This window comes from Calliopsis andreniformis, chromosome 1 (genome assembly GCF_051401765.1).
Source record: "Calliopsis andreniformis isolate RMS-2024a chromosome 1, iyCalAndr_principal, whole genome shotgun sequence".
In the NCBI taxonomy this organism is placed as follows: Eukaryota; Metazoa; Arthropoda; class Insecta; order Hymenoptera; family Andrenidae; genus Calliopsis; species Calliopsis andreniformis.
Window position 1 is genome coordinate 9,640,947 of NC_135062.1, and position 26,827 is coordinate 9,667,773.

The following is a 26,827-nucleotide window of genomic DNA, read 5'->3' on the forward strand; positions in this document are numbered from 1 at the left end:
TGACTGCGTGTTGATCCCAGTTTAGCACAACTTTGACTTGGCCTGAGTTCACCATTGACTTAAAGTTGACTTTACATTGACTCAATCGTAACGCAAGATTGACTTGACTTTGACTTAAAGTTAACTGAAGATTGTTTCAACATTGACTCAACTGTGACTTCAACCTTGACTCAAGACTTACTTAAGTCAAAACTAACTCAAAACTCGATACTGACTCCCTTCTGATTTTGGCTTAAATTTAAGTTTCAGTATTAAAAAAATACAGTTGCATACAATCGCGTTTGTTATACCTTCTAAAAGAAAAACCATCTTACACTGTCGCGTCTCTCCTCCTTTATTGTAACACTTCTTCCATTTCACAGAGTAATATAGCACCGCTTTCTGTGCATAATGTAAGCAATAATCGTCCACAATCCAACGCCCCAAATCGCTTCGAGTAAGCGCATGGCTCGACTACTCATGGTACCAATAGCCCAATGGAAAGGGAACATCTTGAAGCACACAGTATGCCCAACGTACAGCAATAACGCATTCATCCCTATAAAAAAATGAACCATGCATTACCATCTCTTAGAATATCAAACAACAGAAGTACAGTATGTATTAAAATAACAGGTTGAACGTAGTGGTACAATCGTAATACAATTAAATAATTCACAATATCCTGGAACTTGTAATAGTTACCATATTAAAAACTGCGGATTTTTATGCATTTATGAAGCACTTAAATGTGCAAACAATCCATATACCTAATGTGGAAAAATATAGAAATAATCGAAAAATAAATACAGTTTATAATATTCGAAGACTGAAACAAGTCCTCAATTAGGTTCCATTTCTCTAATTTTGTGTATATCAATCAATTCGTATTTCAAGGCAAGAAAAAGTTGAAAAAATGTCAGCTTCATTTGAAGCTTGAAAGGATATTTCAATTTAAGTAATATGAATTCTACTAATCTGAACAAGGCTTAAAGTACCAAAAAACAATGGCTCTTTAATAGACCACAATCGAACCATTACCCAATCCCCGTGTCAGCTCAAGCATACACGTGTTTCATAAAAACGAATTCTTAAATCTGGCTGTTCAACCTGTTTGCTCTTATTATTACTCAATCGCGTGAAAGTATCTTATACCAGGTATTCGGAAGGGACCACCGTTCCATACTTTAACCACGTCCACCAGCAGATAACAGGCTGTAAGTAGAGCGAGAGAGAAGGATGTGGTGACGAGGACGAACGACAGTGACCTGTGCAGAATAAAAATTCAAGTGACGCCGACGCATGGCACTGTCAACGTTCCTTCACGTACCATAAACTCTTATTGACTGGGATCACGTTGGTGAAGTGGAGGGCGCATCCGATGCAGCCGAAGAGTGCCGCCCACGCTAGCCACCTGACCACGCGTTGTTTCCAGTCCTTGTACGACATCATAATTATGCCAGCGTGCAGGCCAAGGAACACGTGGAACGTTGACGTAAGAGTACCTTGAAAAGAGAAACTTGTTCGCGAATTTCATTCTTGCGGGATTCGCGAGTACAAATGGGGTAAAGTTGAGGATGATGTGGGCCCTCGCTGATTTCAATGATTTTTAAGTATGTTATAAACATTGCCACTTTGTACAACTTCTTCCTTTGACAAAAATGGCGGTCGACCTTAGTTTCTGAGATATTCATAAAAAGCTTGTTAGGTCTAGGTTAGGTTTAGTTTAGGTCTGGGTTAGGTCTGAGTAGGTATATAGTACTAAAAGTAGCGTGTTCAGAAGTGCATGAGTTGTTTGAAAAATTTATTACCATGTAACCAGCACCACATCACTTCTTCCGACTCGATTTTTATTTTTTTTATGACAGCTTGGATTCAAGATACTTTTAAATTCAAACTACTTGAATTCAAGTAACTTGACGTATGAACATAAACTTAACATAAAGCAACATGAATACAAATGGCTTGATTTCAAGTAACTTGACTAACCTGAAGGAGGCTTAATGTAGTGTTAAATTATTAAAAATATTTTAAGACCCAAATTTGTAGATTAGGGTCCTGTGTCATAGAACATTTTGTGATCCACTTGGGGTACCCTATCACCTCTTAAAATATTTAAATGTATACTTGTTACACTCTGTATGATACGATATTATAAAATACTAAATGTAGCATATCTTCAGAATATAATATTGAACGAGTCATATCGACATTGAGTTAAATACGAATCTTCAATTCTCTAAATCTTACCCAAGATTCCCTCTGGATCGTATGGTCCAGACTTATAAACAGTCTTCAAATAGAGCAGATGATCTTCCTTCAGCACGAGTCTGTCGATATATCCAGCAGCTCCGCCGACACAGCCAAAATGTTTCCCTTCATCGTGGAGGCCTCCAGGTCCAAGGTATCCGCTGGCAAGAATTCATTCAAAGACTTGGCTAGGAAATAAGAGTGGCTTAGGGTGCGAACACATTACTATCACGTCACGTGAGCTCATGTTACATTCTACAGCAAATCTATAGTGTGAACCGCGATTTTTCCCTTGTTTTAGACCTATTTTGCTATAATATGTAAAGTGATTTCACGTGACGTGTATTTGCTATAAGACGTGAAGTGATTTCACGTGAGTGACAGTAATGTGTTCATACCCTTACTGACCTATACGTACGTGGGACATCCAGGGACAGTCAGGCAGAAGGTGAGGACGCAGTGAGTGGCCAATATAGCCAGCATCACGCACCATTGAGGCAGCAGCAGAAGCAAATCTTGCAGATGCCTCAGCATTGGGGACTGAAACAAAAGTTTCTGTTAATTTCATCTTCTGGCTTTGATTCGGTGTGCACTTAAATTTTTCACAAGTCCATAAGGGTGCACAAAGTGTGTAAGGATAGTTAGGATCCTAACTCTTTTGGTTATGTTCATCTGCACCTTGAATGGTTTCTTGGACATCAAACACAGATACGTTACAGCGACGATGAAGTAGGTGATACCGAAACGCTGAAGAACGCCGAACACGCGGATACGTTCCAGCTGAGGTCCACGGTATGCTGTACCCAAGGACACTCCGATAAGAAACAGAAGGATGCTTCTCTGTGAAATATAATGAAAAAAAATAAGCTTTAACGTTATGCAAATGGGCTTCGAGTTCTGAGTTTTCGAATGGCTATTGGAAGAGGTATCACTTGGAAGGTACTACTGGGCTTTGTGTAAAAATCCCTTGAAGTCCTTATTTAAACTTTAAAGCTCAAACCGAATGGAAATAAATAAAATATATCACAGAGTCATTATTACTTTCATTAGTTTCACCACAACAAGCTTTGAGGGTTCTAAACTTGAAACACTTTATGATATTAGTCAGCTGAATTCCATATAATGTTAATTTCAAAAGCTAAACCTTTGAAAGTTGATCTTCAGAGCTTCGAAAACTCAAGTTTTGTACAGGGTGTTCGACAACAGGTGTCAGAAATGTTAAGAGGTGATTCTACTTGTCAAAGTAGGACGAAAATGAAAAAGCAACGAATTTGCATTCGTGGATACGTTTCAGAATTATTAATCGTTGCAGAAATGTCTGTAATAGAATTTGCTTGAAATGTGTCTGACCTGAGACTTATTCTACTGACTTCTTTATATTTGACCTGAAGCTTATTCTATTGATTCCACTATATCTGACCTGAGAGTGATTCTACTGACTACATTTGACGTAATTATTTCGTAATTAATAATAATTATCTAAGTCATTCTATATCTGTCGTAAGATTTATTCAACTGACTTTGTTATGTTTAACTTCAGACTTATTCTACTGAATTCCTCTATCTGACTTAAAACTTATTCTACTTACTTCTCTGTGCCTGACATAATTAACACTAGCAGTAGAATAAGTCCCCAGTCAGACATATTTCAAGCAAATTTTAGAGATTTTCACAACACTCAGTAGCTCTGGAACGAAGTCCCTTAAAATTTCTAACTAACACATTTCTAACAAATCTACTCTTTCTTGTCGACCTAATTTCTTCCACAAACTATTAATCACCCTAATGATTCCATATAATATAGTACTCCTCGGCGTCATCCGTTTCATCTGACTGGACAGCGCCACAGGGATGCACACTCCCATGATCCAAATGAAACAAGGGAACACCAAGTCCCCAAACAGCAAACCGTTCCATGTCGCGTGGCCCAGGATCTTGTAACCACCCGATCCATCATTCACGAATATCATGAAGAGGGTGCTCGCCCTGGAACATGGAACCCTACGTGAGCAGAACGAACAAGAACTGGCTTAGCTCTCGATAAGCGTACCCTCGAACGGTGTCGATAGCTTTCACTCGACGTTTAGAAGGCTGCTTTGCTTCCTGGTCCACCTCACGTTTTAAGCACTGTCCTCTGCAAGCGCGCCACAACGATCTCAGCCCCGACAGGCCGAACAAGACTAATATCAGCACTCCGAAAATCACGAAGAACTCTGGAAGAAGTACATTTCAAACTTAAGTGTACAGTGATTTGAAAAATGTGTGGATGGGAACTGTTCTGATACAGGAGTAGAAATGCAGAGATGAGAGAAATTAAATGAATTTTGAATATTGGAAAATTTGAATATAGGAATGTTTGAATATTAAACAGATTGAATACTAGAAAAACTAAATACTTGAAAAGTTGAATATGTGATTGAAAGTTTTCAATATTAGAGAATTTGGACATTTGAAAAAGTGTATGCTTGAAAAATTGAATACTTAGAAAATTGAATACTTGAGAAATTGAATATTAAGGAATTTGAATACTTGAAAAATTGAGTACTAGAAAATTTAAATATCTGAAAATTTGTATGCTTGAAAGTTGAATATTTGGAAAGTTAGAAACTTGAGAAGCTAAACAATTACAATTTTGAGTATTTGAAAATTTGTTTGAATATTTAAAAGATTCTATATATGAGGAATTAAACATTTAAAAATGAGATACTTGAAAACTGGAACAAATAATATTGTACAATCGACTCAGCATAACAGATAGTACATTTTGCACTTCCAAAGAAGATTTTGATAACACTTTGGCTTATATCACCAACCAAAATCGTTTACTATAACGTTTTTTAATTCAAATCGAGGTCAACAAGAGGAACTTGAAATTAGTTCAGCGCGATATTCGTTATCGATTATCTTATTATCTTCTACTCGTAAATATTATCCGCAAACCATCATTGAACTTAACGAACTAATATAAGCGATAAATCACATCTTTCACAAGGAATGCTTAGAATCAAGAAGAAATATAACTCCTTCAGTAAAATCTTGCCTGTGTAAGCATAAACAGGGTCGCTTTGAACTTTGATATTGCAACTTCTACCCTCCACTGTCAACTCGTATAGACCGAACTGTCCCAACTTTGGCGTCAGCTCGCAGATCACGTTACTGAAACATGAACACGTAAAAATAAAGCATGCGTCAACGCTGTCGACTCGAGAAATGAAAATAATCGTAACATAATTTGATTATATAAATTCTTGAACTAAACACGCACCTCGTATTCTGAACAGATACATATTCGCTAGGATCTTCAGCATCTATCACTCTGAGGCTCGTCAGCCTAGACGTATCGACTATCACTTTGACCTTCGACGATGCAACAATTTGTTCCAATCTAGTATAGGGGCACTGCAACGAACGATTCACAGATTTTCGTATTATTTCAAGTTCGATTACCACGTCAGGATCATCCTTCGTCGACTTTTATAATGTTGTCTCAGTTCTAAAAGTATCGAAACTCACCGACGCACAGTCAGACGACAACGAGTAAAGCCACGCGTTTAGATTCTGATCTTCGTTTCGTAAATCGATGCAAGCCTCGTCGAATTTCAGGCTCCCTCGGTCGCAGGGCCAGTCGTCAGATGTGTCCATGTTAATCTACCAACAGAAGGAACAGTGGTAGAAGGAATGGTCTCGTGTCAGAACCGTTCGAACGTCGCGCGAGAAATCGTGGCGCCAGCGAGAGGCCTAACGCTCATCCTTAATTTCAGACAAGTGTTTACGTCTGCTACATGAGGAGAGAAAGTAGAACGCTACATTCTGACGCGGAAAGTACGACAACTGACTTCGCTGTGTAATAGATGCACAGCGCTTAACATTTAAGGTTGTCTGAATGCTTGTGCTCCTTCAAAGATTTGACGATTTCAATATTTGAATAGACGAAAGTGAGAAAAATTGAAAGTTGGTGGACTCTGAAGCTTCGGAATTTGAATGTTTAATCATTTCGCTGTTCAAAAATGAATGTTTCAGAATACAACAGTTTCAGTATTTGAAAATGAGAAATTTTGAGTGTTTGAACCTCTGAATATTTGAACGTTTAAAAAATCCCATTTTTACATAAAAATTAAAACCTTGAAAAATTTAAATGTTTGAACAGTTGAATATTTGAAAATTTAAGTACCTGAAAATTTGACTACCTGAATGTTCGGGTACCTGAATGTTGGGGTGCCTGAAAATTTGAGTACCTGAATGTTTGAGTGTCTGAATGTTGGAGTACCTGAATGTTTGAGTGTCTGAATGCTGGAGTACCTAAATGTTTGAGTGTCTGAATGTTGGAGTACCTGAACGTTGGGGTACCTGAATATTGGAGTACCTGAATGTTTGAGTACCTGAATGTTTGAGTACCTGAATGTTTGGGTACCTGAAAATGTGGGTACCTGAAGATTTGAATGCCTGAATATTTGAATACTTGAAAATTTGAAAATTCATATATTGGAATACCTGTACTCTTGGAAATGTGTGTATTTGAATATTTAAATACGTCAAAATTTGAATATTTGACAGTTTAAGAATGTGAGTATCTAAAACACTGAAAATTTCTAGATTTTCCAAAGAAGTAAAGAACGAAGCAATGTCAAGGACTCTCAAAATGAACGTTACGCGTAGGGAACTATCCTCTTTAGAACAGGAATCTGTTCCAATCTGTTCTTGGAATCTTACCTATTGACCCTCCGAGGTTTGTCGACCTTACACGAAAGCAATCTCCACGATGTTGATTAGCAATACCAACGCTTACACAGAGCACCGATCAACACTTCTTCGACCAAATATTATTCGCCATGGTTCGATCGAGCTATCGAATGGCGCACGCGCCGATCGTCGCAGCCTCCGTGTGGCACGGCAACTTTTCCGTGTGTCTCATGACTAGGTACATCGCGACGAATCACGTGGGTGCATCGACTGACATTTCACCTGGTATTCAGCAGGTGAGACCTCGGCCCACTGCGCGCACACGATAACGGGCCCACTCGCAACGACTTTCCTCCTGTCGACCTTGCGCTCGGCATTTAACATCAGCTCGTTCGACACTGTAACAGCTGTTTACACGTGTAACACAAACACATAGTCTAACTAATATCTGTGGAATTTTATATGTGTAAGTGGACTGTGGATTTTTATGCATTTAGGAAAAATTTGAGCGCGCAAGAAAATATAGATCGCGCATGATATGGCGAAATACAGTTGGTATTAGGTATAATAACGAAGTAGATTAAAATATTGAAACTTAAGTACGCGTTATGATATGTATTTGAAGATTGGAGCGAAGTTTTATTTGGTTTCCATTAATGTGATAGCATTTATGAAGATTTGAATCCGATACGCATGTAATACGCGTGAAATGTGTCTGACTTGTTGCACTTATTCTACTGACGGCGTGCATTTGTCTGGGGCACTGTTGGACCTAGCAGTTTCAGTAGAATAAATCGAGTCAGGCACATTTTCCATGTATTTTAAGCGCTTTTTCGATAATTAGTTACTCAGAAACGGAGCCTCAGATTCAATTTCTGATTCTTAAATTTCACCTTATTTTGAAACAAAATTTTTTACTTTCACCGCATTTTTTCCTTTCATCGGATTTTTGACACAGAATTTTTTACTTTCGCCTCATTCTTCACTTTCGACATATTTGTGACACTTAGAACGTTTCCTTAATACTTCTACTCGTTATTCGAAGACATTGTATAGTCTTCGAAGCATCTAATGTTACCGAAAAGTTTACATTGAGTTGAAGGGACTAACTAACATTACAGGACAGACTAACTCATCGTCTAAAATAAAAGAAACAAGAAGATCTTATAATATTCAAATATATTTTACTTTTTAAAATATTTTGATCTATTTTTAACTCGATCTTATTGTACAATTATTCATTTTTTTTCTTGAACATATAACACTGTTGGAACAAGATGTTTTTCGATCCCGTGTAGATCGGCGTGTAGTTATAGATCAAGTGACGCATTTCTTCTCTCTCGCTTTGGAAGCTGTTGAAGTTCTTGCGAGCTGCACAAAATCGTTTTTCATTATAAGACACGAGAATTCATATTTTCAAGAGATGTACCATCATCAATTGCTACAGATATACCATTATCAGTTCGAAAGAATGGAAAACTTTATCCTTGTATTTTTTTATACTAACTTTAAATGAAATTCAAATACTGATTAACATATCTTTAAAAAATTCTGATGTTTTACACAATAGTTCTCAAAATAAAGGTGTCTAAACTCGATTGTATTCTTAGACCCAACGACTGGAGCTCCACTCAAAGCGAACTAAAACACGCGTACCTTCGCTTACGAAAAAATTAGCAAAATATTGAGCAGCTACGACAGCTCGTTCCGAGTGTGGAATATGTTTCCCGATTATCCACTCGTACAGATTCTTTTCTGGATGGAATTGTAATCCATAAAATGGATATTCGATGTTTTCCAACGATGAAATGAACTTCACTCCATTAACATCGTGATTGTAAGACATTATTCGGAATTGGTCCAACACTCCAGTCGTTCTCAACATCTGTAACCACAAGCCATTGATACTGATCAACCCTGCACGTAAATTGAATAACAGTATCGAATGTTTGAGAGAAAATAAATGACGTACTTTTTGAGTGACGCAGAAATGATGGAAATTCGCAGTAATATTGTAACTGCTTAGCATGTGTATAAACTCGGGTGTAGCGTTTTGGAACATACTGCTGTTTCTGTACTCTGAAACATGTGCGAGGAATAAAAACAGATCGATAGAATTTCAATTAAATTTTGTCGAACTGGTTTAATAACAGTATTTATTTTACTCTCGATACAAATGTCCCTATGGATATCTTAAATATTCTCTACAATAATTGAGCGAGCTCTGACTGTTGCGCAAGAAGATGCACAAAGGTGGAGTATACCTAAATTCTATTGGCTAATTCAGTGTGAGGGAAGATAGGGAAAAGGAAAGATTCTATACATCGTCACAGAAATTGCTTTCTACTAAACGCGTAGCCTCAAGATCTGGAGTATAGTCGTCCAAGACCGTGCACTATTACCTAAATTTATGACCCTTTGACTGGTCGACGAGAAAATATGTACAATAGCACAAGATACGCAACAAATTTCCTGAAATTACCTTACAGCTGTTTGCAGATTACCTGGCGTAAACTCGAGAGGAATTGTCTGCCCCTCACTATTGCAAGGTATCAGAGTCATTTGGCGATTCGCCGTGATGTATGTTAATAATTCGAATCCTAGACAGATGCCAAATATCGGGAAATAAATGTCTTGGTCGTTCATCCTTTTCGCGATTCTACGAAGCAATAAGATCTGAGTTAGGTCTGGCAAGGAATATCACTTTAGTGTCATCTTCCTATTTTGATGAAGCTTGGTATACGAGTAGAGCATCGAAAAATATTAGACACGTGTTTTTTCAGCTGCTGTTCATGTTTAGAGGGTGAAAACCATCCCCAAAGTTGGGGTGGAGAAAACACTCTCGCAAATATCTGGAAAAATAATGCAGGTAGGAAAAATTCAAAATACACAAAATGCATGGTTTTTTATAAGCAATAAGATGACGTCAACAAAATACCATCTCATATTGTACACCCCAACTTTGGGGGTGGTTTTCACCCCCTAAACAAGAATATCAACAGCTGAGAAAGAATATTTATTTAATATTTTTCGATGCACTCGTACACCAAGTTTCATCAAAATTAGAAGATGAAACTAAAAGTGATGTGTCCTTTGAGTTAGATTCAGTATTGCCAGATACCAGGACAAAATGTCTTCCAGTGACGTCATACAGTGGAAAAGTGTTGCACAGCACAGTATTTGACTACATTGACTGCGGCAGACCCACTTGTCTACTTTTATGGCGTCACTGGGAGACTGTAATTCTACATATATGATAATACTGGTTAGGTATAAAAGTAGAACTGGAAGAATAGTGGAGGCAATGGCAACTACAAGATTCTTGCCTAGAAAATTGTTATTACTTGTAGATTTTGTATGCTGCATCAGCGTATCCACCTTTTCTAGTTATATCTGCTGCTCCTCCTGGCCAGAGAACCCTGTGAAAACATTGACAATAGATATGTATATATATGTAGACACAGAGAAACTTAGATGGCAGCTTAATCTACAACTGGTGTGGTATTACAATATAATCTAGCAGGGTTATTGAAACCTATCAGGGTGTTCGATAACAGGTGCCAGAAATTTGAATAGATTATTCTGTATGTCAAAAGGATGAAAATCAAGAATGATAATCAGAGTTATTAATGGTTATATATACGTCTGAAATTGTTTTAAGTCTGTCTGACTTAAGACTCATTCTACTGTCGTCGCTGTACCTGACGTGAGACTTGTTCTGCTGACTTCACTGTGCTTGGCGTGAGACTTATTTTGCTGAGTTTGCTGTGTCTAACTTGAAACTTATTCTACGATCTGCATACATTAGTCAGGTCAGATGCAGCGAAGTCAGTAGAATAAGTCTGAAGTCAGACGCAGTAACATCAGTAGATTAGGTCCCAAATCAGACACTTCGTCTATTTTCATTTTTATCTTATTTGAGCATGTGGAATCGCTCCTTACCATTGCAGACACTTGCTTGAAGTTTAGACACTCTATAATAAAATAATGATTAGTACTATACTGTACAGGGTACTTCATAACATATGGGACTGATTTCGGGAGTTGATTGTTGGTCTCGAAGTGGGTCCCACATGTTATGAAACAACCTGAGTAGAAAATTCGCAACTTTTCAGTTAATTAATTTCTGTAAATTATATTTTAATATTTTTCCACACCAGTCAAGTCGGTCTATTTTCACTCACCCATTTATTTTACTCAAGATGTCCTCGTAATAAGATTTAGGCTTATCAATCCTGAAATAAGAAAAGCAATTACAGGACAACAGGGTTTTCTTTTAAATTTCGTACGACTTTCAATAAATAAAATTTCGCCCAGAAAAAGCTCGAGTGAAAAAGATTAAATGAACTCAATATTTCCATTGGAAAACTAGAATTGAAATTATTTAGCAATACATTTCAAACGAAGCCCAGTTGTAAGTGTATATGTATTATTCTCGAGCTTCTCTATACACACTTGTCTATGATTTATTTATATCTAATCAAACTGTACGAATCTGCTTTTCTAAGATAACTGATTGCTAAGAACGAAGAGTATGATAAGGGCAACGAAATCTTCCAGAATCTGTATTATTCAATAGCGAATGTTAGATAAGAGAACTCGTTTAGAGATTAACCAGTGAGATTAAATTATCTGAGGTGGCAAAGGCTTCAGGCGCTTACCAAATCGGCACAACCCTTCCACCAGCTCCTTCAATGAATTTCACGTAGGACGCGGCGATGTAGCTGTCATAGTGATCGGGATGCAATTGACCGTTTACGTAGTTAGTGACTTCTTGCGTCAGAATACCTTCGAACAGTGAATTCGTAGTGACTAATAATGAAAAATGTTCGTGAAACAGAACCCAAAAATGAAACTAGAAAAGATTTCTATACTAATTAAGTAAAGTAATAGTTAAATTCTAATATTGTTATTTGACAAAAAATTAGCTGTAATTTTAAATGCACTTTTAGTCGATCCTTGTATTAAAGAATCCTGCTTATAAACTTTCTTATATTCAAAGTGTTAAAAGAAAATGATAATCATTGAGAATAGGTAAGATAAATGTTTCAATACCTGGGCGCTTAAGATGTCAAATGTCCCTGTAAGGGGACAACCGAAAAAAGAACATCCTAATACTTGAATTATGTCCCAGTGAATATACTACTTCTTTATTTTTTATTAGTAGTGCTGGTGTTTCATTAGAATTCTTGAATTCTAATTTTTAAGTTTACTTATAATGAAATAAAATTAGCGTTAGTGTCCAGGTACCAGGACATGGTCAACTCCTGAGACATTTCCCTTGCTAACATCAAATTATTTCATATTGTAAGATACTGGACGCTTCAACTACTACGACTGTCGAAAAATGACACTCACCAATGATGGGTCTATTGTTCGAGTTAAGTTGACAGGCAGTGAAATGTAAACTCGCAGCCACGAAAAGTGTAACGACCACAGCTATCGATACCATCGTGAGGAGTGTTGATCATCGAACGCACAGTGTACGATTAAATCTTGCTGCTTAATAACGTTACATTTATAGGAACCCAATGGAGTATTCCTCTCGAAGTTCCAGACCAATCGTTTTATTTATCAGTAGGATAAACGTGTTTGACCTATTCGGGGTTAGAGATCATTGGCAACTAAACGTGAGTCGATTGAATAAAGACGTCTATGCGTTCCACGAATAGCCTATTGTTTAAATATTGATAGCCAATATTTCAATAATGAAAGATTTCTACAAATGACTGTTATCAATAGTGATAACAGCTGATGCCTGATGGAGGTATTGGAACGAAGAAATTGATTTCACAAAGCTGACTTTGTTTCATTTCATCGTTAAGGGAGAATACGAGTTATTCGTTACGTGATAAGTTATTGCATTGTTATACAATTATGGAGTCGTAATGACAGATATAATGGCAGGTCGCTGAGAATGAAAATCTGTTAATTATCTTGTCCTATCGACTCTCGTTTTATGCAAGAATAGATTTCTTTTATATTCTCTTGCACAGGAGCAGCAAAAGGTGTTTGCTTTAAAATTTGTAGTTAGTAATTTGGCGATATAGAATTATTATAAGAATAGTATACAATATTATACGATCATGAAAGACTGCAGAATTTGTTTATTCATTGTGAAAATAACATTTGAAAAATTTTGATAAGAAATGAAGGTACTAGTGACATCTAGTGGTGGCGTCTTAGAACTAAAAAAAACTTTTAACATTTAGTTTGAAGGCGCCACCGCTAGAAACGCCACCAGTATCTTCTGCTGACTTTTAAAAACGATCTTTGCTCCATCTAGCGGTAACACGTGTAAACTAATTCTCGAACTACAAAGATTAGTTCCAAGACGCCTCCGCTAGATGGCTAAATTTTTCAAATGCCGCTTTGGCAATGAAAGAACAAGTTCCACAGACTTTCATGACCGCATAATATTGTATCTAATTCCTACAATAATTCTACATCATCAGATTACCAATAAATTAACCAGATCAACGAGGTAACAAAATTTAATTACGCAATAAACACTGGCATAATTCTCAGGTATGAATCAGAAGTTTCCTTCCCATGTAACAGTTTGAAACAAGTTCCAATAATTTCACTTTACAAATACACCATACTTCTTTAAACCAACAATAAACCACTTGCAATAAATTAGCAAACGTTGCGGTATAAAATCTTCGAATTTAAAACGTTTCAGGATAGGGAATGCGAATAGGCAATTAAATAAAGCCAGTTACTTATTTTCCAAGCAATCTTTAATATAGCAACATAGTCAGTCTTACAGTAATAAGCCAAAAATACAATCTATATATCGAGCTTTCAGAGAGCGGGCGAAAAATGTTCTTTTTTCTTTGCGAGCGTGCCCTTGGCTTTCAGGTCTGCCCAAAACGGCCAAAATCGTATTTCTCGTGGGCAAAGAAAACGCACGTAATTTCGCCCGAACCCCTCAGACGAATTTTACAATTTTACACATAATTATATGACGTATCACGGTTGCGAAACTGTAGCTCCTGTTTTCCCACGATGCACGGTGGCCTCGATAAAGGGATACGTAACGGAATGATATTATCGGGTCCTATCCTCCATGATCCTTCTTCTGTCGAGCCCTAGCTGAAATACCATGACCCAATTCGAAGCGCTGAAATGTCGATCACGCAGATTGTTCGAAAGAAATTAGCATTTTGAACAAATGTACGAAACTTCAAATAAGAGACAATTTCCACTACACAAATACAATAGAATCTCGATTAACTGCATTCTCTATTAATTATTTAGTATTAACACGTTCACAGTTCATTGAAAATTGATTCGCTTCTACAGGGTGATCAGTTTAACTGGAAACCCTTTAATGAGTGTTGATAGCACTTACAATTCTACAGCATTTATTCTAAATGCTGTCAACACTTGGAGGGTTTCCTGTTAAACTGATCATTGTGTACATTTAGGAAGGTGATACAAGTTTAGGAGAATGATTAAAAATGAAATATAGTGACAAGAATACGCCACTAGCAATAGAATCTACAATTCTATACTAAGAATGTGAAAAAATCTGATAAAAATATCAGATATCGTTATTGTAATTTGCCTGACCCGTATAAGGGCCATGGGACTGTGAACACATTAACAATAGAGTACACTAGGTCACAGATTAAAGACTTAAACTTCGATTTAAGAATAGCTTAACATTATTCCAAAAATTAGGCGTTAAAGAGACAGTTCAGTTTCGAATCTGGCCTCGAGTCAATTAATCCAGATCCTATTGCACGAATTCAGTGAGACGAAGGTTTACATATCGATGCACATTCTCTAAGCCATTATAGAAGCTTTCAACCATCGTTAGGCAAGAGGCCTATCAACCCTTTTGATGTCAGAATACTAACGATCAGGATACGTCGATCGCAATTCATCAACCATAAATATAGCATCGAAAGGGTTCAGAAGATAAATCAACCTCGATCTCTGCGATTTCATGTCACTGCATCTGACACCTCCAGATGACTCGAGCACAAGTATCTCAATTTTCTTGACTCTCAGACGCAGAACAAAGCGTCGAGGACAATACAGAGTCATTAAACAGTGCAGGAATGACATTATCTTTAAACGAGATGGAAAAGTTGAAACTCGAAGGGAAGTTACGCGTTAATCTATAATTAAGGCTCGGCTAGTCACATTTTGAAGGGATGGTTGGCTCACTTTGCGACAAATTACTGGCCCCAGTGAGTCTAATAAACACTTCAACACGTTCACTGTGGATCATGAAAGCCAGTTGCATCAGAGACGTCTGTCAATGCGGTAGATGAACACGTTTTTTCTGCCACAGTGAACGTGTTACTAAAACAGTCCAGACCAAGGAGAGCCACAGCTTCCTCTTCACATTCTGTGTTTCCTCGTTACAAAGATAACACTAACGATACTGATAATACGTACAGTTAATAACGCAATGAACACCTGATTATTGTACGGTTACTGCAAGCGCGTTTTCAATGAAATCTTTGATCTATGTGGCACTGCCTGTGGTCAGAGACTGCTCATGTTTTATCCCTTCGCAGATTCCTTAAATGCTGGGTCTTAATTACAGAGATGCTCTAGGACACGCCGATACAATTCCTAAACGAATGACCAGGACAGGGGAAAACGATCGATACAAATATATAGATATATTATAATATAATAGAGTTATTTGATGAAACATTTAAAGCCTTACATAAAATATACAATATGATGTGTATCGTCGCTGGTTGTGTACGTGTGAATAAAGTGTATCAATGGTTCCTCGCTTGGAGATATTACGTTTGCGTTGAACTTAACTATCAATATTATTATTATTATTATTATTATTATTATTATTATTATTATTAATATTATTATATTATTATATAGCTGTACGTTTTCACGCGCGTTTAAAAGATGTCTCAAAATATGCAGACGCAGTCGATCTTTTCACTGCGAGTCTAATTTTACTCTCTTCTATTATCTTCTTTCCCTTTTTCTTTTCTCTCCTGTTTCTCGTTTGTGAAAGATTGATAGAATTCTTGTTTATGAGATACAATATCGTACTCTTGGACTGAGACTCGAATACGGCAGTAGTAGTAGTAATAATAGTTAATAGTAATAATCCTTATATAGTTCTTACACTTTGTCTCGCATCGATAACGACCTGCAGACGTCACCGATTTACTTTAATTATTTACTCATTTATTTATATTTATATTTATATATAATATGTATAGCTCCCCCCCTCGTCCGCAACTTCTTTCGTTAATAGTGATTTTTTTTTTGCTTTTAATGTAATTATAGATAATATCGGTATACAGAGCCTAATATCAAATTCTAACAGAATCGAGCTACATAAAAATTGTTCCAACCGTTTCAGAGAAGATATGCATGTCACTCTGCATTAACGCGCTCTCATCTGAGCCATTTGCCTACCAGTTCTCTTTCCTTAACTCTTTTTCTTTATCCGCAGTTTTAGCGATCGAGTCAAAATCTCAAGTTTCACAGCAACATCTCTACTAATATGACGACGAGGATGATATCTTTGTTTGTTTTCTCTCTTTCTTCTCTCTCTTTCTCTCTCACTCTCGCTCGCTCGCTCGCTTTCTCTCACTCACTCTCTCTCTCTCTGTCTCGCTCGCTCGCTGGCTTTCTCTCACTTTCTGGCTCTCCCTCTCTTTCTCTCTCTCTCTCTCAACCCATTAGAACATTCGTTCTTTCTTATTTTAACAGATCAATTGCGCTAGCAGGTTCGCAATCTCCTGTGCGATCATTCAGATTTGCAAAAGATAGAATAGGTCGATCGAGAAGTCAATTTAAAGTGATTTACTCTGAAATTGAGATACTGATCTGTTCATCATTCACTGTGACATTTAAAATTACAAATTATTATTAAAAGGTGAAAGAGATCGTTCAGTGAATTGAAAAGTTTATCAGTCTAAATAGATCTTCATTTAAAAAATGGAATATTATTAAAACCGTAACGCTACTTTTTCGTTACACGCAGGATGTAATGAAGTTAAAGCAGTGTGTCGTTGACAGATCGTTGCAAAAGTTATCCGTCTCTGCTTTTTTTTTCTTTTAATTGCTCAGCAGTTGCGACTAAATACTTTCGTCCATTTTACAAAGTTAAAAAAGAAATAATCATATCACTAAAATAACGCTATCATCTTCGTGTGTCAGTGCACCTTTTTTGTCGTCAAAATTGTCAAGCTACGGCTGGTAGCGTTTCGCGATGATACAATTGGTGATAAAAATCGGAGTAAAAACATTCTTTTCTCAGTAAAAAATAAGACACACACGTAAAAAAGTAAATACACAGTCGCTTCTTCCTTTCAGCCTGTAAGTGGGCTCTCTTGCGCGCTCTCTCTCTCTTTCTATGCGATAATCCTACCCACGAAGCTTCAATCAGATCACCATACACTATTTTAAATTACAATAAATGGTACTATAGTAGTGTAAAATGTTACTGCATATTATATATATACGTATCGCAGCAGCGAGATAGTAGGTCGATGCGAGTAGATAAAAGTAGCGATCTGCTGGTCAGCACAGTATCGTTGAACGGTCTTTCCTATCTTCGCTAGAATATTTTATCATTTGTTTTTGAACATCTTTTTGATAAGTACAGGTAGAGTCGAGTACACAAAAGTGTTAAAAGTGATATCAAAAAGAAAAACGTCAGACTGTCCAACGAAACTGGCAACCGACAACGTTTCACTCTATGTAAAAATTAATTCGAGTTTTGGTCAGTGTGAAAAAATAAAAATAATAATTCTTTTATATTCTGCAAACTACTGTGGACCGCGTCGAAATTGATATTTTTGTATTTGGTAGTCATTTGTTTCCCCCTTGTTTAACGGGATGATTGTTGCTTCTTTTTTTTTTAATACTTTTTTTGCTTTTTTATCATTTTTGTTTCTTTCCTTTTCACCACTTTCCACTCACGACTCCCTCAAACTCTCGGTGAGAACAGAAACAATGCAGAGACGATTCTCTTGGGAAAACGAGCCTGTTTTATATAGATTGAGCTAAACGGCCATCGTCGTATCCTCAAAAAAACTTTTTAACATGGAGATTCTTTACTGAAGTTTAGTTCGTTCCTGTATTCTTTTTTCTTTCCCTCAAAAAAACAGTCGTTCGTCGTCAAACTACTCAATCATTGAATTAATATCAGGTTTCCTCGTGGCGCGACGACAACCTGGATTCTCTTTTAATAACGGATACGGTAAGACATTTTTATCTGGAAATTCTTGATCTTCGTGGGATATCAGTTTTGCATTTTATATATGTATATATATTTATATGTATATATATACGCATAATAGAATTAGCCAGCGCCGCTAATTCAGCTCGATTCTTTTTCTTTCGAATCTGAAAGCAAACAAAGGAGAGGCTCGTCAATCAGTAGGATGGATAAAAGGAAACACATGTTATTCGAGGGATCGAATAATGTATATGTTTCTCAGTGTATGTGCAACCGTGTCTCTGTGTGCACGCGTAACACGCTTAATCACGTATCATTATCTCGTAATTCCAGGAACGATAGAAACACAAGAGAGAGAATCTGGGTTCTTTTATTTACCGCTATCGGATTTGTCTTCGGACGTGCCGTTTGTCAATTCAGGCTCTTTTTTCTTTTCGCCCTCCTCGGACTCTACGCTCGACGCTTTCTTCTCCTCCTGGCTCGCGGCCTTCTTGTCCTTTGCCTTCCCCTTCGCCGGCGTCGCTGGCTTCGGTTTCGGCTCCAGGCTCGGGTCCAGCACGATCTTACCAATATTCTTACGGTCGTGCATTTTCTGCATGGCCTCGGGCACATCCTCCAAGGCCCACGTCGAGTCCACCATAGGCTTTATTTTGCCCTCGTTCCAAAGAGCGAACACACGCTCCACTGCTCGTCGCACGAATGCATGGCTGCCCTGTTGGTACATCAGGTGGCGAAGGTTCAAGCCAGACAGGGTTTTGTTCTCGTCGAAGAGCTTAATTGGGGAGACTTTGTCTACTTGCCACCACTGAAAAATATTACACGTTAATCAAATCTGAAGATTACTGATGATGAATTTTTTTAAGTATTCTGTTCTATTTGTAAAATGTCTTCAACTTTTTTTAAGGGGAATATTCAGCAGATGATTTTAAGATTGTCTTAATTTTTAACAAGCCTTTTTTGGAGGCTTCCTCAATGTCTGTTTCCATATCCACATACAGGGTGTAACAAGCATAGGTTGAAATATTCTAAAGGGTGGTAGGGAAGCTCAAATGGAACACAAAATGTCCTGTAAATTTTAACCTTAAAGTTAACATACTTATATATTATTATGAGTCTAGTATACACATGTACTAACTTTAAGACATTATTATTGCAAATTGAAAGCAGATCAGACAGTATATCATAGAACATTTTGTGTTCCCTTTGAACTCCCCTACCCACCCCTATTAAAATATTTTAACCTATACTTGTTACACCCTGTATAAATTGCAGATCACGTAACAGAAGATTAGAAATCTGATATACTAATAATACATCCCTTCCAAGAAAAGCAGCAACCCTCTGAAAAACTAACTAAGGGAAAAATTAAATCTCAATAACGTACTGATCGCGCTGCCGAGAAGAAACTCTTGGTCTCTCCAGTCACCACATTGCTGGATCCGTAAAGGATGTATTTCCCCATAGGTTTGAGCAAGGCGTATCCCTTGTTACATTCCTCGCCGCACAAGCAATCCAGAACGATATCCACACCCTCTGGGGAGATCCTGCGATAGAAACAAGGTGAGTGAAAAGAAGTTGGACAAAATTGGAGACGGCCATAGGTAATACAGCTGTGTACATACTTCCTGACTTCGTTACTGTAGTCTGTACCGCGTTCGAGAAGGTGGTCGATGGTGCCAGCTGCTTTCAGGGCTTCGTGCTTTGATTTACTGCAGACGCCAAAGATGGTCACGTCTTTCACCGTCTTGGCGAGCTGGACCACTGCTTGACCCTAGAACACGAAGAAAATGAATTCTAATTACGTGCCCTGTTCCAGAGTTTGAGTTAGTAATCTGAGCTTTCGTGACTTTGTATCGATTCTGTGAGACCAAACGAAAGTGATCTCATATTCCCACTGGTTCGAGATATGGATTGAAAAAGTACTTCCAGGAAAACGATTCCCTCGAAACTCGTAATCTGACCATTCAAAAGCATTTTCTTAAGTCCTTTCATGAAGCCTTAAAGGGGAGCGAGGCTGTGTTACATCAGTAAGGGTAAAAATTCAGCAAAACTGTCGGGAGATTTTCAACAGAAGCGGCATTCATTATTTCCAAGAATCGAGATCTGACCACTCTTCTGTTCTCTCTTCTCTGTCTGCCTGCGCCGGTTGTCGAGAATTCGATACCCAATAACATGACCAATCCCGGAGCTTCGAGAAGCCAGGAGATAGCTGGGGGAAGAGGCACCAAGAATTTAAGGGAAAAAAGAGAAAAAGAGGGAGAGGTAGCGAGAAGGGAAAGAGAGAACGGACCTGGGAGCGGAATGTTAAGGAGTCGCTCTAAATTGCACGTCATAAAGGAGCCCGCTGACAATGAGCGAGATTAAACTAGCTGGGAAATATGCTCGCGCATAATTCTTCGATTTAAACTAATAGTAACAAATATGGCGAGGCGCATTAGTCGCATGCACGATGTGCGATCAGCTTTTATATAGCTCGAAAATAATGCAGTTATGTTTGATTCGATGATTACGCTCATTGGGAAGGTATGTTTGCATTGTTGAAGTATGATATAGATATGATACTGTGCGACAAAGTGTATAGTGGACAGATTTCGTTCAAATAGTTTAGGTATATAGACTAGGAATTACAAAAGGCATTAAAGTGAGCGCTATCGATAGCAAGGAACACAGTAGACAGTACAGATGGCAAAAGACAGCGCTATGGACAGTACGCTGCATTAGAAGACAGCGTTATTGTCAATAAATATCACAATAGACAAGCACTCTTATAAATAAGTTATTGCAATCAGCATTCACACTCCAAAAAGACTGTACTACTGTCAATAAATGTCTCCATGGACACAGCTCTCCAATAAATGATTACAGACAACACTCATGCTACAAAACGACAGTACTAGTTTTAGAAAACGGTACAATACATAGCACCCTCCATAAATAAACGATTATAGATAACAATTGCACTCTGAAAGGCAGCACTACTGTCACCAAACGTCTCTATGGACAGCACTCTCCATGAATAAAAGTTTACAGACAGCACTTACGCTCAAAAAAGACAGCACTTCCACTAGCAAACATCAGAATAGACAGCACTGATCATAAATAACTGATTACAGACAACGCACACTCCAAGAAGACAGCACTACTGTCAACAAACATCACATCAGACAGCACTCATCTTCAATACACACCTACAGACAGCACACCCTCTGAAACGCGGAACTAAAACAACAAAAGGTCCTCTAGACAGCAGAGAAATTCGAAGCTCGCACAAATATGAAGTTTCAGCCACCAACAGAGTTAATAAACCGAAGATTTATCTTCGTGAACGCGTTAATTATCTCAGATAATCTCGCGAAGATCTCTCTGCCCCTAATTCCAAGCAACGAGGAAATACGCACGGATTTACTGAACGACCCTACGCGTGATACAAAAGGATATTGCGGCGTGTAGGTATACAGGAACTAGTTAGCGAAGAAAAGCGTGTGTAACACGCTAGGAATATGTATACACCGACGGTAGGGAGGATATGAGAGTTCACGGGGGGTCGAGGGGATCGAAGAAAGTGGGAAAGTACGACGTGATCGGGAAATGCAATTTTTCGAGTCAAGTGCTTTTTCCAGCTTTCGCTGGTCTACGTGACCCGACTTCCCCGACGACGATGCGCGTTCTTCGATGATATATACGCAGACAACAGGGGGCAAAGTGCGGTTTTCGTGCGCGCGAACGCAGCCTTTGCCAACATGCTATCCGTGAAGCAAATTGTCTTCTGTTTCAATCTAGACCAGTAACGAAGCGCAAGAAACAGAAGGTGCTTCTCTGTTAATTATGAGACACTTCACTAGCTCGTTTCCCTTCATTTCCTCTCTTTTTCACCTCGATAAAGGTCTGGGGTAGAACATCCAATCACTAACACTTGCCAAATTACTGGCCCCCTAATTTGTTTTGCTTAGAATAACGAGTAAACTTTGGGAGATCAAATACAAAAAGGGATTTTGTAATGTTAGGATTCAGACCTGAGTATTGTAGTAAAATAATTTGGGATTATGGAAGAGTGAGAAATTTAAAGAGATTCAGAAAATTATAATTATTTCTTCCCTGAGATAATTAAAATCTTCTACAAAGGTAATTCAACGTTTTCTGAATACAAGTATGCAGAAGGTAATTTAATTTTGAAGTTCGTTTCTTGTTAACGTGTCTACCCTTGCACTTTAGGAGGGCGCACGTGGAAACTTCATCTAAAGAGAATGGCAGCCACCCGAGAGCACGTTCGGTTACTAAAGTGAACAATGCGTCGAATAACAATGGTTTAATCTAAATTCCACGGATGCAAAACGCAAGAATTCCTTGTCTACGCGCTCGCGCAAATTTTACAGCAGTGTTACTCCAAATACTTTGCAAGTTCAAACTATTCGAAGAGGAGAACGTGTGCTCGGTTAGGCGGCGAGCCACGTCTCGAATAACGATTGTCTTGTCAGGAAATTGAAGAGAGAAGGTGTAAGATACGGTAAGAATTTTACATTGACGTTTACTCGAATTTTATAATGAATTTACTATGATTTCCTGTTTTACAGAAACTTTTAATTAATTGGATTCTATTTTGGATGGCATATTTTAGTCCTGAGAGATATCATTTTTGTGATCTTCAGTCGGGTTGAATAGCTTCTTATCTCAAGTAATGTGGTTCAGAGAATCCACCCTCAGAATATAATTCTTGGAATAGTCTCAAGCAATCCTGAAGATCACATGATACAGTGGATACTATATAAGCTCATATGTACTATATGAAGGTATTAAGTAAGGTGAAATAGTACATCTACCTCCCATATTTTCTCGTCAACCACCCACATTTTCTAATCTATCCCCAGTACCAGCAACAGAGCTCTAATCAGCCTAAGCACAATAGTACCCTCACTAAAATGGCCATTCAAACGACATCCTAAGTAACAAAAGTATTCACCCCTATCCCGTGGGCTAAACCTGAAGCAATATTCCATCTCTGAATTTCCTTTTATTAAAGAGATGAATGCCTTCCATTAGAAGGGCGTCAAAAAAGAAAAAACATGGAATAATCTCTTGGTAAGTAATTTTGCTAGCTTTAAAATATGAATACTAGTTTCGTACTTCAACTCTACAACTTAGAATTTTAGATAACATCTTCAATATCAGTTTCTCATTATCTCAAAATTTACTTTTCTAGTGCTGAGGGAAGTAATTTATACCTTGAAAAAAAAAACAACAATAGACCGTTGTCCAACACTAAAAAGGTTAAAAAACATTACTGTAAATTGAGGTAAACAGAAATATAACTATAGGTGACAACAGGTAGTATTTAAATAATAGATATTTACTATTATTAATACTAGTATTTAAATAGTATTTTCCATCACCTAGAGTAATGTTTGCATCCACCCCATCTGCATTCAAATTTGGAGAACCATCTTTAAACAAAATGAAAAATCTATTCCCGGATAGTCCTCCCCCAGGCAACGCAAGTACTTTCACAAGTGTATATTTAATTATTCGGTAAACAACGAAGCGAATGTACGTGGCGGAGGGTGGAAGGGGATCCAGGAAGCAAGGAGATGCAAAATCGAATTAAGCAGGTCGTGTGAACGGGGCTTAAAGGTAACCAATGGGTGGGATACACGTGCTGTTGGGGGCGGCGGTGGTGGTGCGGTCTCAGACGGGCGCGGCCCGATGACGGTGGTCGATGAGAGAACGAAGGGTTGCCAGGCAACCCTCACACCCCCGTGTCGTCCCGCGCCCTCGCCGCGCCAGCATCCCCCGCAGACTTGCTTCATCTCAACTTGCCTGGCGGTGCAGGTCTGCGGGGGCGAATGTAGTTAGCTTCGAGTCTAACCTGTTGAGCCGTATTGATCCCGACACGACGCCTCCCTCTCTGTCCTCTCTCGACGCTGGCTTTCCTCTCTTTCGGCGACATTGAGAGAGAAACCGCTTCGCGAGTGACTCCGACCGACTCGTCCCGTCGCGGGGGCGGTAACCTTGTCGAGTCTCGTTGCAATTGCCAGCGATTCCTCTGCCCACCTCTTTACTTCGGTTTCTCTTTCTCTGGGAAATGTTTTCCTCGACACTCGCGCTTATTGCCTTCGCGTAGTCCTGGTGGAAGGGCTGGTTCGTGGATCATTTTGGGGAAATTTTTTTGTTGGGAGAAACTGATATTGGATTGTCTGCTTAAAGTGTTAGATGACGAGGGTCCTGAATCAGTGGCTATGACTTGGTCACTAGAATGAGGGATTGATGAGCGCAGAAAAAGAGTCCTAATTCTGGATTTTACTTTAACTTTAAAGTATATATTGATAGAGGATCAGGCTTACTTATGATGGTAATTTAAGAGATTGTAATAAAAACGACCCTTGTCTATGTTCGCCTTCTTTTATGATAAAAGAAATAGTTTAGATACTTTCAATTCTTATTCAATTCATTAATACTGTTTGTAATAAAATATTCATCTTATGTTTAGCTTGTGATGGGACAGAGTCTATTATTTTCTCAATCTTGTTTCTCCAATTAAACAAGAGGACTTTACCATGCAGTGAAAGTTTCTCGAATCACTCTATAAAACTTTAATGTAGCAGGAATCTCGACCGAATAACAGAGAGAATGTTAATAATGTTGATAATCGGTTAATAGAGTTTCTAGAGTGTCTTGATCTGGTCCATTGGCTTTAACGAACGACCTAAAGGTCTCAAAGAGTAATCGAGTGGCGCTCTGCTTCTGACACGGAACTTATGCAACTTCCTAGGGCTTCTCAAGGGATCGTAGAGCTTGAAGAGGTGACAATGATAACAGGCGTAAGATCACGAGTGACTGACTCCGCAAACACATCTTAATCTTGTTCGGTATCGGCCAAGAACACGAAGGGAGGACAGGGAAGGGTTTTGCTAATAGGATCTAGTAATAATCCGTTACTAGATTCATTGAACAGTAAACGCCTGCAATAGGTGGAGAATATAATTTTACCTTCAGGGGGAGATACAGGTAGGTTTCTTATAACACAGTAGTTGTGTTTCTAAAATTGTGTTATATTTCATGCTAACTCTTTATAGACATAAGTACGAAATTACTACTAGAAATTACTCTGTGCATTATTTTGGTTTCAAAATCTAGGGAATTCTCTTCAAGATCTAGGGAATCTCTTGCTTAAGAAACTAAAGAATGTTTGTATTCAAAATCTAGGAAATTGTCTTCAAAATCTAGGAAATCTACTATTCCTAGTAAACAGTCTCAAAAAATCTACTCACACCAAAAGAGTACGAAATTCTAAAAAATCAAGTTTTTCATCCTCCCTAGAGTAGATACTGTTCAAGAGCCTATTCTATCCCTACTTTCCAAGAACGTATTCTATCTTATAATCATTTATGAAACTTCAGCCCTCCTAGTACTTTTACTCAATTCTCTATCTATTAATCATTCATGGGAACTTCAGCCCCCCTAGTAGGGTAAATCTGTCAGTACCTGAACACTTAAGATGTCAAATGTCCCAGTAAATGCACCTCAGTAGCTGAATATACTATTTTATGATACTACTTTTTATTCTTTTATTACGTACATTAGAATTCAAGCTTAAAATTAAATAAAATTAGCATTGAGGTACTGGAACATGGTTAGCTATTGGGACACACCTTACTTTTACTCAATTCTATCTTTGATGAAGCTACGAAAGGTAGCTATGGTATGTAGACTCTTCCTGGAACTACTAAAGTTCACGTCTGTACTATACTAAACAGTTGCATCTATTCTCCTCCACAATGTTTCTCGAAGTTCTCAACGAGAATTTGTTCGAAACGTAACAGGAAACTTACCACACCGCCGCCAGCGCTGTGAAGCAGAAGGCTCTTGCCAGGCGTTAAGTTGGCCAGCTCGAAGAGCAGAATGTAAGCCACAGTGTAGTTCATCGTAATTGCAGCAGCATCGAGGTAGCTCATTCCAGGCGGTAACGCGAAAACGGACGTCGCTGGTACGGTGACGAGCTCCGCCCACGCCTTGTGATCAGGAAGTGCGACCACTCGATCGCCCACCTGAAAATAAGTAAAGAAAGGAATAAGAACAGTTCCATTTAACAACAATAATTCATTTAATCAGACATTTAAACAAATTATTTTTTATGAATTCTTCTTCTCATTCTGCAGAATGCAGAAGATATTCTGCCTAACTTTGGAAACAATCAGTAGCTATAGAAAAATGTGAAATTAAACTTTTTGCATTTCTGGATAATTTTGAACATTCTTCGTCTCGTTTTAGTGCAAAGTTACAGTAAAATATTTGTAGTAGATACTGCCTTTCTTCACATGGCAGAATTAGACTTCAATCGTTTCAATGGACTCCAAGAAGTATAGTCACAAGAAAAAGGTACCAGGCTAATGAACAATTACAAACCATAAATGACTTTCCTGGGGAGAATTTTAATTTCAAAGTAGAAACTTAACTCGTAGAATCTGACTAATTTAGTTATCCTTGATGAAATCTCTGACAAGAAATCCTTACCTACAAACAAGCTAAGCCAATGAGAAAATTTAAAAGAAAAAGGGGGAATAATATCCCAATTACATAAAAATGATTACATACGAATGGCACAGCAGTCAAAATGTTAACACAATATTGAATGAATTACTTAAACCCACTAAGAATTTTATCAAATATTAAAGAAGATAATTCGATGCACCCATTCGAACATTTATCTCTCCCTCGACATCGTATGCCTATCTGAAT

General features: G+C 38.0%; 3 protein-coding genes across 3 annotated transcripts in view; all 3 read right to left on the reverse strand.

Moving 5' to 3' along the window:
• Positions 1-323: 323 nt before the first annotated feature.
• LOC143183330 (heparan-alpha-glucosaminide N-acetyltransferase) lies at positions 324-7,021 on the reverse strand. Its single transcript, XM_076384857.1, has 12 exons — positions 6,940-7,021; positions 5,743-5,877; positions 5,495-5,628; positions 5,270-5,385; positions 4,280-4,442; positions 4,011-4,215; positions 2,884-3,069; positions 2,648-2,769; positions 2,230-2,390; positions 1,310-1,484; positions 1,135-1,247; positions 324-538 (listed from the first exon to the last, which is right to left on the reverse strand). Exons 2-12 carry the CDS (start codon positions 5,869-5,871, stop codon positions 357-359), a joined length of 1,686 nt encoding a protein of 561 aa, XP_076240972.1. The 5' UTR covers positions 5,872-5,877; positions 6,940-7,021; the 3' UTR covers positions 324-356.
• Positions 7,022-8,073: 1,052 nt separating this feature from the next.
• On the reverse strand, positions 8,074-12,409 carry LOC143187998 (gamma-glutamyl hydrolase-like). The gene is made up of 8 exons (XM_076392056.1): positions 12,268-12,409; positions 11,571-11,697; positions 11,094-11,144; positions 10,254-10,328; positions 9,414-9,568; positions 8,882-8,988; positions 8,566-8,794; positions 8,074-8,280 (listed from the first exon to the last, which is right to left on the reverse strand). Exons 1-8 carry the CDS (start codon positions 12,359-12,361, stop codon positions 8,144-8,146), a joined length of 975 nt encoding a protein of 324 aa, XP_076248171.1. The 5' UTR covers positions 12,362-12,409; the 3' UTR covers positions 8,074-8,143.
• Positions 12,410-18,123: 5,714 nt separating this feature from the next.
• The window catches only part of LOC143188370 (synaptic vesicle membrane protein VAT-1 homolog-like), a 40,218-nt gene continuing 31,514 nt past the window's right edge, over positions 18,124-26,827 (reverse strand). Inside the window, exons 3-7 of the mRNA XM_076392583.1 lie at positions 25,921-26,136; positions 19,720-19,868; positions 19,482-19,641; positions 18,476-18,902; positions 18,124-18,264 (exon numbers count right to left, since the gene is read on the reverse strand). Coding sequence (XP_076248698.1) covers positions 18,239-18,264; positions 18,476-18,902; positions 19,482-19,641; positions 19,720-19,868; positions 25,921-26,136 — 978 coding nt within the window. The 3' untranslated portion in view covers positions 18,124-18,238. The remainder of the gene's footprint in view (positions 18,265-18,475; positions 18,903-19,481; positions 19,642-19,719; positions 19,869-25,920; positions 26,137-26,827) is intronic.

What these genes read in the sequence shown, in the direction of transcription:
- LOC143183330 (XM_076384857.1), bottom strand. Translation starts at nt 5,871, where the DNA reads ATGGACACATCTGACGACTGGCCCTGCGACCGAGGGAGCCTGAAATTC. An exon ending in TATTATATGGAATCATTAGG is followed by an intron (nt 3,070 to 4,010) that starts GTGATTAATAGT and finishes TATATTTCACAG; the next exon opens with AGAAGCATCCTTCTGTTTCT. An exon ending in TGGTCCCTTCCGAATACCTG is followed by an intron (nt 539 to 1,134) that starts GTATAAGATACT and finishes ATTTTTTTATAG; the next exon opens with GGATGAATGCGTTATTGCTG.
- LOC143187998 (XM_076392056.1), bottom strand. Translation starts at nt 12,361, where the DNA reads ATGGTATCGATAGCTGTGGTCGTTACACTTTTCGTGGCTGCGAGTTTA. An exon ending in GCAGCATACAAAATCTACAA is followed by an intron (nt 9,569 to 10,253) that starts GTAATAACAATT and finishes ATTGCTTCGTAG; the next exon opens with AATCGCGAAAAGGATGAACG. An exon ending in ATTTCTGCGTCACTCAAAAA is followed by an intron (nt 8,795 to 8,881) that starts GTACGTCATTTA and finishes TTGTGGTTACAG; the next exon opens with ATGTTGAGAACGACTGGAGT.